General features: G+C 33.3%; 1 protein-coding gene across 1 annotated transcript; it reads left to right on the top strand.

Annotated features, from left to right (window-relative positions):
• Positions 1-6,839: 6,839 nt before the first annotated feature.
• LOC133306501 (sulfoquinovosyl transferase SQD2) lies at positions 6,840-11,533 on the top strand. Its single transcript, XM_061506827.1, has 11 exons — positions 6,840-7,276; positions 7,985-8,051; positions 8,266-8,336; positions 8,847-8,964; positions 9,072-9,145; positions 9,272-9,327; positions 9,408-9,491; positions 9,629-9,716; positions 9,798-9,875; positions 10,163-10,219; positions 10,775-11,533. The coding sequence occupies exons 1-11, from the start codon at positions 6,894-6,896 to the stop codon at positions 11,265-11,267; spliced, it is 1,569 nt and encodes a 522-aa protein (XP_061362811.1). The 5' UTR covers positions 6,840-6,893; the 3' UTR covers positions 11,268-11,533.
• The last annotated feature ends 1,530 nt before the right edge of the window (positions 11,534-13,063 follow it).

Raw genomic sequence — 13,063 nt, 5'->3', positions numbered from 1 at the left:
TTCTTCATTATAAAAAAAAAAGCTTTTTTATAATAAGAGTTTTTATAAAAACATGTTTGACTAAGCTTCTGCTTTAAAGGGGAAGAGAAGCTAAAAATAAGACATGTCAAATAAACACTTAGTAACTGGAAAGACCAAAAAAAGCCCGCACTTGTGTTGCTGAAGTTGGTTGAGGCCAATCTAAAATTGTCTTTACCTTATCTGAATCTGGGCTGACTCATTTAACAAATACAATATGCCTTAAAATTTGGACCAAGCTTGTGGCAAATGAGCTCTTAATTTTTTTTCTAAATAGACAGTGAGTACGTAGCTTAGACAAAACTTGGTCCAGTTGATTGATGTGATCTACAATGTTAACAATAAAAACCAAAGTATCATGAAAGAAAGTAACCCACAAATATTCACAAGAACGAAGCAAAAATGTTGTTCATTATGTCTTGGAATGACGACAATGCATTACAAAGGCCAAAAGGCATAAATAGGAACTCAAAGTGACAATGGTGTGTTAAGAATGCAGTCTTTCTATATATTAAAACGGTGCATCTTACTTTGGTGGTAATTGCAGCGAAGGTCCATTTTGGAGAAAATCCAGGCATAGTGTAATTCATCCCAGAGTTCATCCAAGGTAGGAAGAAGGAATTGGTCTTTGATAGTAAAGGAGTTTAAAGCTCGATAGTCAACACAAAAGATTCATGTGTCATCCTTTTTATTAACCTATAGGATCGAGAAGCTAAAGGGTGAGTGGCCAAGCATATAATCCCAATATCCAACATTTCTTGGAGTTAGAATGATGGTTTGGTTTGAACTGGCGAAACACATAAGGCGGGATGTAATAAAATTTAAGGTCATCAATTTGTGTAAGGTTGATAAGGAGATAACGAACAACATAGTTGGGGATTCTCCTTGTAAGCTTACTGTTATTACATATGGTTAAGTAAAAGACATCACTAGTGGGTTGTAATCTGTCAAAATAGGTCACAAGGTAGACAACCACCAGACGCCTAGCATTATAATTGCACCTTTTAGGTCGAAGACAAATAAACCAAGATTGAAGGTGAGTGTATGCAAAACTAAAGGCACCCATAACAAACAACCTTACAAGATAGTCCATCATAATTGCTAGCCTGCACATTAAATGGGTTAATGATAGGTAAAACAAGGCCAACACAACTAGCCAATCACTCTCTGACAAAATTATAGGTACTCTTTCTGTCAATCGAGACATGGATGAAATTTCCAAAGATCGTGCAAGCCAGGAAAAAAGGACCTGTTAAGAATTTCCCAAATAGAGCATTCAAGTTAATTTATGGTTAATAATCATCAATCGATGTTGGTATGAGGTCAGGTGGTTCAAGTTGGATGACATATTGGTCAGGCAAGGTGGAATCCTCATATGTTCTATCAAGATGTGACTGTACATATAGTACTCATCACAGTTGTAGGATAATCACTTTTCGTGTCTGGCTTGCATTTTCTCTAATGTGAGCCATTTAATTGGAATGGATAGAGTAGACAATAGTTGTTTATGAGGGTGTACAATCGCGTTTGGAGCGTTGATCACTGGGTTAAATGTAGGTATGGGCGTCCACAAGTGTTGAGGTTTAAGATTGTTTTGATTAGCAAATTGGTCTTCATAAACTTTGCCAAAGAGAAGGAATTGTGAATGTTTTGGGGGGTCATTAGGTCATGACTGCTCGTCTGATGTTTGGCTTCAAAATGAAGATAAATAATGAGTGTCGTAATGTGGCTGAAAGGATGAGTACGCAACTGCCTATGACTTAGAAGGAATATTGGAAAGCATGAACCGTACATATTTTTTGTAGAGTGACCAAGGCTATGCCAGGGTCATCAAATTTCGACAGTCCAAATGTTGATGTAGGGCTGTAACAAATGCTCACCAATTGGAAAGAAATCTGTCGTGGGAGAGTCTTTAGAACAAGCAAGATGCTCATTTATTTGAATTGAATTGTGCAATTAGGAAGCATTCACTTTTGGTATTTGGTATTAATCAAAATATCGATTGGCATTGGACACCCAATCAGTGGGATCACCGTTTGACAATTATGGAAATGAAAATTTTAACTATAGGATATATGAAGGGTTCGTCCACATGTCGTACAAGTAATAAAGTGTATAAATAAGAGTATCCTTCCCACGAGGATAAGATTTCAACCACTAGTTCTTTATTCACACGTAAGTTGGACAATTGATAAAGAGAATTGTACAAAAACTAACTTAAATAACAAAGCAAGAAAGCAAAAATTGAGTTACTTGACAATCAAGAAAACGCAGTTAGAAATTTGATTTCCCTCAAATTCCCCTTTATGTCATGAATTAAAACCCTTAATTAAACGTCATTTTCATATCGCTAATCAATTCCCCTAAGTTAATTAAGAATCAATCCCTTGACATATTAATTCTTTACTGTCTTTAATAATCCTAGTTCTCTGGTTTTTCTTCAAAGAAAATAAACATTAAATCCAAGAATCATAAAGATTGCATTTTTTTTTTTTTTTTTGTAATAAAGATTGCATTATTTCTATGTCTATGCCTAAAATTATAAGAATTAATGATAAATTTATCACATGCGGTTCATGTACCAACATCTCTATAGACACTCATCCTAGATCAATCTACAAGATCAAACTTATAGAAGGAATGAAGAAAAGATAAATTCATTCAATATAAAAAGAAAACTTGACATCTATTATTATTCATAACATAAAGATTTGATTGAGTTCCATCTAACCGTAACTACAAAGGAGACTAGCCTAACATAATAGAAACAAGAAATGAAGAAATCTTCTCAAAACTCCATTGGTGTGATAGCGCAGTGAATCTTTAAGGGTTTCGGTGTAATCTTGCCTCTGACTCATCTCTGATTGTCAAAAGCATGAAAAACACACTTGTTGAATGAAAACTATGCCTTTGGTGTCAAGTAATGTCAAAGACTGACTGCCTAAGACTAATGAAGAATTTCTTAAATATATATAGGAATCCTTGTTTTACGTGAAAACCACATACTGGGCCTTAATTTGGTCGCAATCGGGTGTTAAAATGCGCTAGAGCGCATTAAAACAACCTCTAGAAGAAAGAACTTCATGTATTAGAGCATTAAAACACATTATTTTAACAGGAAAAATATGGTTTTGTATTTTGGGCATAAATTGAGCTATACTCGTTTGATTGATGGATCTTGGTCTCGTTAAAAAAGATAAAACAAATAGCTAAAACTTCTATGAAGAACACAAGATCCATGTCCATTATCTTTGAAACAAAAAATTGGTCGGAAGACAACTTCTGAGATATTTTCACTAAATCATTGCTCCTCATTTATCGCTTTAAGTTCTTCTAACTTAGCCATTGCTCCAATGATCAAATTGAACTCAATTGTCCTACAAAACAAACAAGTATCATTCACACAAGTCAATAATTCAAAGTTAATGTTTTTTAACCAAATAAATCTAAGTTTTCATGGTTTTAAGTAGATATAAGATTAATTTTATTCCTTTAAAACATGATAAACTATGAGTTTATCAGTTTGATATAAAGGTTCCTGACTATGTGGGTTCGCTTCCCAATACACCATTGTTGTTTGAACTATTGGTTGAGGATGATTGGTGAAGTTCCAAGATCCTAACCATGTCCTATTGTAGCAGAACAAATTGTTAGTTTTGGGATTCATGAAATTGGGTGTGGGATTCTTGTGTTCCCATATACTATTCTTCACGAACCAATTCTACTGCTTGGATTTGTTGTTCCAAGTTTTCCATCTACTGGTTAAGGTCACAAAATGAGTGTTTTCATCCATGAGTGATGAGATTGATGGAAGCACCAATGAATGAGGGAATTAAATTTATAAAAGAACGGATTGGGGAAAAGAGACAGAAGTGGGCTTCTATAGAATTCGGGCTCTTTAAGTCAGATAATCATTGAGGTGTGGGGCTTCTTCCTTTCAAATTTCACAACACTTCTCTAATACCATCACCATCACCTTTTAATTAACATTCATAACAAACAAGTTAGTGCCAACATATTTTTTTTGACATATAGTAAAGTTAATATCTGCACCTCATGATTTTATATATGTTAAGGTGAAACATATATTACATTTTGAATTTCATATCTACCTTATAGGTTTATTAACTAGAATCACATGCCAAGAGATGGATTTTTCTAGGATAAATGTCAGGACATTGACCAATGTTAGAAGATTTTAATTTTTTTTCCTATTATGTGTATGTGGCAAAATTAATTACCCATTTTGTGTTGGGAGATGCGCTATCAGTGCTTCCTTTTCAATTAAAATATATACGAGCGTACGTGAACCAATCACGTTAGAGACACTTTTGGGTTGGGTGCCTTTAAAGAAACTAAAGGTAGTAACATATCTCATGGGATTGAACCACATAGTGCAATCTTGCCTCCCTAATCTCACATCATTGTCCTGGTTCATCATTATCGTCAACAACAAAATCAATGATTTTTTAACACGTCAAACTAGACAACAATCTTGGCAAGCTTATTCAAGTTCTTCACTTCGTCGAAGCCGAGGTTGATCATATTATAGATGTTTAGGGATTTCATGATGTAGTAAAGGATTTTTGAGAGGATCTTGTTGAGGGGTGGCTTGAAGATTTGGGAAGGGTTGTGATCCATCATAATAACGACATTGAATTCAACTTCACAACATATGAACTAGTTGATGAGCTTTTGGAGCCAAGTGATAGAAAGCAGAGCATCGCCAGAAAGGGTCTTGCATCGTCGATGATAATAAATCAAATAATTAGTCAAAATGTTCTTAAAAAATCTTCAGGTCTTTTAACTTTTGATTGTGGTTCTCATCTTTTGGCTTGACTTGATTTCTTCGAGTGCTTATTCAACCCATAAAAGAGCTCAAAGTATTCTATGTTGTTGCTAGTTTTTTATTTTTGGATATGTAAGGGTTAAGGGTGAAAAATGATTTGGATATGATAAAAGATTCACAAAGAAAAAAAAAACACAAGGAAACTCGAAGAGAAAGAAAGAAACAAAGAAGAGTAAAGAGAAAAGACACATTAATCCAAGATTTATGAGGCACGATTGTGCCACGGCACCCAATCACATAAGACACATTATTGCTTTAAGAGCATCTTTTATAAAGCACACATTCTTATAATGTTTCTCATGTGATTAATCCATATGGCACATTCGTTTTTTCTTTTCTTTTATCAAAAGGGAGGCGGTGATGGCGGTAACGCCTCTCGCAACACCAAATAAGTAATTAATTTCTCTATACACATACTGGATGGAATTGTTTCAAAATCACTATATATGAACCAATATACCGTTGGATGTGTATACTTTGGGATAAACTACATGTTAATTTACATTTTAGGTTAACACTATAATTTAATAATATTATATCTTTGTATATCACAAATAATAATAAATAAGACAAACAGTATATATTAAATATTGCAAATAATATATTTCAACATAATACACACTCACACACACACACATATATATAGGGGTTAATATTTCTCTAGCCACTTGAAATAAGCTTATCTCAAGATATCTCTTATAACTATGTACTATAAGTAGTACATAGTTATAATATTAAAGCTGTTTTTTTTCTCTATTCTTAGTCACTTTTCAGAACTTGTCTATTGACGTGGAAAGAGAGAGAAAAAACAACTATAACATTGTAACTATATACTACCTGTAGTACATAATTAAAAGGAGTAGCTTGAGATAAGCTTATATCAAGTGGCTGGAGAGAGATATTTTTTCTATATATATAACTATGTACTACGAGTAGCACATATTTATAATATGTTTTTTTTTCTCTCTTCACGTCAACAGACAAGTTCTGAAAAATGACTGAGGAAAGAGAAAAAAAAGTAATTTTAACGTTAGTACATAGTTAAAAGAGGTAGCTTAAGATAAGTTTATATCAAGTGATTGAAGAAATGTTAACTCTATATATATATGGCTTTAATATTTTTACAGTAAATGTAGACAAGTTATTTATATTTACTTCCAAAACGACGTCGTTTTGGGTTGAAAGATTAAAAAATTAAAATGAGAAAGACTATTATAATCTTGAAATAAATTATAATTACAAAAATACCTTGATTTTTGTCCCAAAATGACAACTTTTTTTTAGCTCAATATAGATAACTTATCTACATTGACGGCAGAAAAAATGAACTTTATATATATATATATATATATATATATATATATATATATAAATGACAAGATATTCTTACGCCGGTATAAGAATAAGAAGTTTTATACCAAATTTTGATTATTGATTTGTTTACATTTAACGACTCAAATATTTAATAAATCCGAACTGTTACATAAAAATAAGATCAACGATTAAGATTTAAAGTGTAACTTTACATCCTATTGTACTTCTTATTAATCTTATATATATATATATATATATATATATATATATATATATATATATATATATATATATATTCAGAAGAACAATTAAAAAAAGTCACATAATATATATATATATATATATATATATATATATATATACTTAAAATGAGCACAAAAATATCTCAATTGAAAATAAAATGAAAAACAAAACATATCATATATTTCTTATGTCAAAAAATTTCCACAAAGGCTAATAATAGTGTAAGAAAGAGGGTGACCAGACCTGATAGCATATGCTTGCGGTTCCTTTTTGATGCCTCGCTGTCCCGCCATCAAAAAAGAGAATATCCATTGTTCTGGTCCTTCGCATGTGTCTTAGATTCTTTCATTCACACACTCTCGCTCTTGCTTGCGTGCACAAACCACTACAGACACAATACCACATTATTAATCTACCTTATTGAAAGGCTGTAACTTTATATTATACTTCTCACATATTTGCTATCATCATGTACACTACTTCCCTCTCTATAAATCCCTCTCTCTCTCCTCCTTTTCTCTCACCTGCTACCACCAGCACCCCTTCTTCTTCATCATCACATTCTTCATACCCTCTTCATAATTCTGTTAGATTTCATCGTTTCCAACCACTTGGATCCAAACCCATTAACCCCTTTTGCAGAAAAGCACGGTTGTGCTCTTTGCAAAGGTCGAAGAGTGTGAAAAGTAGAGAAAGTTTTGTTCTTGGAGCTACCAACATGACTATATCAGAAGATAGTTTGCTAGAGGTGAGGGAGGAGGAAGAGGGTCCTCCTGATTCTGCTTTGCTTGACCCTGAAATCAATTCAAGGCCTCGTCGAATTGCTCTCTTCGTTGAGCCTTCTCCTTTTGCGTGAGTCCCTTTTGTTGTTAGCTTTTTAATTTGGTCTTCAATCTGCAAAGTTTGTAGTTTCCAATCCTCATTTATTGTGGAATGATTGAAACCACCAAACATATTTATATCTACTATATATTTTATTATTTTTGTTCAAAGTTGAAACATGGGACTGCATTGATTTTCAATTTTTACAGCAGTTGACTTGCCTTATTGTTCTGATCCAGAGTTGAATTTGTGTTGTTTGATGAATTGACTGTGATGGGCTGTGCTGATGTTCTATAGATCAGATGGATTTGAATTTGATCTTCATGAATTCTTTTCTTTTGTTTTTTCGTTTTGTGTAGTCCTTGCTTTATATTGTAATTGAGCTAATTTTATCTTCATGTGCTTTGGAATATCATATCTATCAGCTTAATATCTTAGTCTTGCCATCAGAAAAGTGAATCTGACCTATATTCTGCTGCTTTACAGAGACTCAAAATTGTGAATATTTGGGAGTAAAATCAAAGGTTAAATACAGCTTATGAATGTGTGACCAGGCATTAATTCAAGGAAACGTTGATGACAAATTAAACTCCAATGTTTTCTAGTTTCTGTCTGCATTACACTTGGCATTATTCATGTTAATCCTTCATAAGAAGAGGGTGGTGTCAGCTGTAGAAGAAAAAAACTTGTATCTTAATTTTAAACACAATACTTATTTGTGCTATATCTATTTTGCAGATATGTCTCAGGATACAAAAATCGTTTTCAGAATTTTATAAGGAACCTACGCGAAATGGGAGATGAGGTAACTTATTGTACTTCTTGTTTTTCCCCCCTATACATATGCATGTTTATTTTCCTCTATATTTAGTGCTTTTATATGGTATCCCCAACAATTCAGAGGACAGCTGGAACAGATAGCTTCTTCATTATAAATACATTGTTTAATCATTTATCATGTATTTCTTTTATGTTAAAATTGTAAACTAACTGGTTAGCTTTATTTGTTCATGTCATAGGTGATGGTTGTGACCACACATGAAGGAGTACCCAAGGAATTTTATGGAGCCAAACTAATTGGATCCCGGAGGTTGCTAACGTTACCTGTTTAGATTCCTAGCTTATTTTTCTTTTCATCCTTGCTGTTCTCTACTTTTCTTCTTCTGAAGTTGTTTTCAAATCTTAAACTTGCTAACTTTAAGTTATAAGGTGCTTCATTTTGTTTTCCCTTAATCACGGTCATATTTGTAACCTATCATCTAGCTTATCTCATATATCACTAGTATGAGTGTATTTGGATAAGTTTTAAAAGCAAAGCGCCTTTATGATATAGCATTTTTTAGAGCTTTTTTTTTTTCTTTTCAAAAGCTACTTTTTCTAACTTATGAGAAAAGTACTTATTAAGAAAGCGCATTTTTCTTAATAAAAGCACAAACTAACATATCCTATTTGTTCACTTATTTTTCAATTTCACTAGTAAGTACTTATGGTATTCACTAGTTGGATGCTAATATGTTCTTTAAAGTTATGGTTGCTACCAAAGCCATTGCTTCATACTAATGATTTTCATTTAAACAATAAAAAAAAATGAAAAATGCAGCTTCCCTTGTCCCTGGTATCAGAAGGTACCCCTCTCCTTGGCACTTAGTCCAAGAATAATTTCAGCGGTTGCCCAGTTTAAGCCTGACATAATACATGCATCATCGCCAGGCATAATGGTTGGTCTGCAATTCCTTTATCTCTTCATTTATTAACTACTGTATTTAGAGAACATTATAGTTGTAAAGACTTATTTATCTCATATCTGAGATTGGCTGAATTTCAGGTTTTTGGTGCTCTTATCATTGCAAAGCTTCTGTGTGTTCCTATAGTCATGTCCTATCATACCCATGTACCAGTGTAAGTTACATATTTACTCGGATTTCAGATTTTCTCAATATATTTCACATTTGCAAAGCTATGATATCTGGACTTATTTGAGACTAAATCCACTAATTCTTATGGCTGATCATATTTTTTGTTCAGATACATTCCAAGATATACCTTTAGCTGGCTGGTGCAACCAATGTGGTTGGTCATAAGTATGTATGCTCTCTTGCTGCATTTATCCAACTTAGAATCATATTTTGTGAGAATAACTTGAATTTTCTGTTTTATTCAGAATTTTTGCATAGAGCAGCTGATCTGACTCTGGTGCCATCAGCTGCCATTGCTAGGGATCTCGAAGCAGCTAGAGTAACAGCAGGTGAACATAAACACCCCTAATCAAGTGGTCTTTCAGCTTTGCTCAATTTTTAACAGCAGCTGAGCATAAGCATTTCTTTATATCCCTTTGTCAATGTAGCAATTTTTTGTATAACTCATTTCTCCTTTGATGTCCAGCTAACAAGATCCGTCTTTGGAACAAGGGTGTGGATTCTGAAAGTTTCCATCCCCGACATAACTCCCATGAAATGCGACTAAGACTGAGGTGTGGACCTTTTGTCATTTTCATGTGCTCTTAGTTTGATATAATGGGGTTTCATCTTTTATTATTCTCTGTGTCATACAGCAATGGTGAACCTGAGAAGCCCTTGATTGTTCATGTTGGACGGCTTGGAGTTGAGAAAAGTTTAGATTTTCTCAAAAGGTAGAGAACATCTTGAAATTTTCCAAACATGAACTTACAATTGTATACAAAAATTTTCACTCCATCTTAGTAAACTGGAAGTGTTGAAAACTTCTTTTGTTAGTTATTTATGTACTGAAGCTGAAAGATGGTTAAAACATTTTCAAATTATATTTTCTAGCAATTCACTTTTGAAATGCCCCTAGCTTTCTGTTACTTCTTCACACCATAGCATATAATAATATATCTAGCATGCATACTTGAATATCTGTATCCTTCCTTGACATTTGAAACACATTATTTGGCAGCGTCATGGATAGGCTTCCTGAAGCACGAATTGCTTTTATTGGAGATGGACCCTACAGGTGACTTACTCTGATGTGTCTTTACTTTCCATGTCAAGCACTTTGCTGTGGCTTTTAAGTAATAGCTTTCCCTTAATTGATGTTGTATCCTCTTTCATCTCTCCTTTCTAATCACATAATGGCTGCTTACATCGTGTAAAGGGTTTTATTTCACCTTTTTGTTCCTTTTTTTCTTAAGGGTTTGGGAAAATTTTTACCATTTTCTTATGTCACACCCCACTATCCTTTATTGTGGTGAAGCCCAACTCAGCTGTCCCACATATCATAATCTTATCCAAGTAGTCAAATAGTACTCGTCTGTCTTTAGATAACGCTTAGGGTGAGCCTTTGAACAGTGATAAGGTTGCTTCTTGTGGGTCACTGGTTTGAATATGGTAAACTGTCTTTTTGCAAAAATATAAGAATGAGGGTGTGTATAATCAGCGCTCACCCCTACCCTCACAAGGCGGGGGAGCCTTCTGTATCAGGATTTGCCCTTTTTTGTCTTTAGATAATGCTACGTTAACTATAAAATCTTTTGGCACCTTTTATTAACATGGGTTCTTAACTTCACAGGGAGGAGCTGGAGAAAATGTTTGAAGGTATGCCTGCAGTATTCACAGGAATGTTAGGAGGGGAAGAACTATCTCAAGCATATGCAAGTGGAGATGTCTTTGTTATGCCTTCAGAGTCAGAGACACTTGGTCTTGTTGTTTTGGAGGCAATGTCTTCAGGGATTCCTGTGGTGGGAGCACGAGCTGGTGGAATCCCAGATATAATCCCTGAAGATCAAGATGGCAAAATTGGTTATCTCTATACCCCGGGTGATCTTGAAGACTTCTTGAGCAAATTAAAGCCTCTTTTGTTTGACATAGAGTTGAGAGAAACCATGGGAAAAGCTGCACGTTTGGAGATGGAGAAGTATGATTGGAGGGCAGCCACGAAGAAGATTCGCAACGAAAATTACAATGCTGCCATTTGGTTCTGGCGCAAGAAAAGGGCTCAACTGTTAAGACCATTTCAATGGCTAGCTAAACGCATTTTCCCATCACCAGAAGTCAACGTATAAAGGGTGATGCAAATGCACTTTCCAAGGTTTGGATGGTTCCTTTTGCATGATTGCTTTGGCTTCAAGAAAAACCTTTTATGGGAGAAACTTGTTGATTGAGTGTACTGCATTCATTTGCTGTATATAATGGAACAAAAAATATGGTAGCTTTCACCGTATTTTGTGCCATTATAAAAGTGGACTAAACTTGAATGTCAATTCATATTGTGATATGTAAAAGGAGAGTATCAAGATACATTGGGCAACTAGTGATTTTAAAACACAAATATGCAAGAATATCATAACAGAAAAATAATGCAAATACATGGCCCTTGTGAGAATCCAAGACTCGGGTTAAAATCACATGAAATACAAATTTCTGTCCAAAAGTATAGTTTTATTTTTGTGGAGCCTGACTATATGATAGGGATTTTTATTTTTTATTTTTTTTGGAAAAAAGAGATTAGTCTGTCTTGATATAAAATATTCAACTATTCGATATAAAAAAGTCTGACCATGCTTTAAATAAGAAAAAATCAATGGTGAATTTTTATATGGACAAAAAGCTAAAAACTTTTAGACGACATAAACAATCAAATGTGAATAAAATAATCAAAGCCAATATTCCTAATCAATAATGATATTCGTATCCACTAATCTTGCCATTGCACAAGAGCTTTAGTTACGTTGATGCTAACTCCGAATTTCGTTTTTCAACATAACGGCATTCCTATCCTTATTGTGCCAGCAAGGAAAGGAGAATCCCAACCTATTATAAGCGAAAAGCATAATGTCCCTACCACAAAATAATGATTGCCCACAAAGCCACTCGAGTGAGTATCTCGCTATTTTCATTGAGGTTATATATTTTAATCTTAGTGCCATTACATCATTATTGAAAAAAGAATAACAATAATTATAACCGACGAACTTTTTTCTTTCTTTCTCAATTGTATGTCCCTAAAAATTCTCTTCTACGAACACTTATTTCTCAATGAAATGTTTATTTATATATACAATCAAGTTTCAAATTCTTAGAACAAAATATCATTTATTTTAGAAGTAATTTCAATCAATCGAAATACTTGCTGAGACTTATATTTATGCAAGCAATTTTGAAATCTTGTTTTAATAATTATAAAAGATAAGAGGGGTTTTACCAAAAAGAAAGAAAAGAAGGCTTAATGCATAATTTTTCATCTCAAAAAAAATAATTATTATTTTATAAGTTAGCTTTAGGTCACAAACGAATGTTGAGCTGCCTCCAGCTATTTAACATAATTTGTATATATATATATATATATATATGAGAGATATTCTTACTACCAAAATTTTTCACTACCAAATTACTATCTATCTAACCATCATTAGATTAACATTTTCTCTCTTTTCAAATTTTTTTTAACTTTCTCTCTTTGATCCAATAGTGATGTGATGGGTAGTAAGTTAGTAGTGAGAATTTTTGGTAGTTAGAATATCCTCACTCATATATATATATATATATATATATATATATATATATATATATATATATATGACAGGTTATATTTACAGACTTTTTTGTTTACAAACTACACTATCTTCTCCCGGGAGAACACTAGTCACACTATCTTCTCCCGGAAGAACACAGTACAGTTTGTAAAAATTTGTAAAAAAGGTTCGTAAACGGATCATTCCCCTGTATATATATATAATATCAGAATCATTTTTATACCGCTATAAGGTGGGATTTCTATGTTGTGGCTTTGATTCTACTATATGAAGCACAAATTCAACAAATCTGATTGCAGAGGGTTATGAACAATTCATTAAAGCAA

This window comes from Gastrolobium bilobum, unplaced genomic scaffold (assembly GCF_033153095.1).
Source record: "Gastrolobium bilobum isolate Gb01-03AN ecotype WA unplaced genomic scaffold, APGP_CSIRO_Gbil_v1 utg9844, whole genome shotgun sequence".
NCBI classification, from domain to species: Eukaryota; Viridiplantae; Streptophyta; class Magnoliopsida; order Fabales; family Fabaceae; genus Gastrolobium; species Gastrolobium bilobum.
The sequence above is the reverse complement of the archived record's forward strand: the minus strand, read 5'-3'. Positions and strand labels throughout refer to the sequence as shown.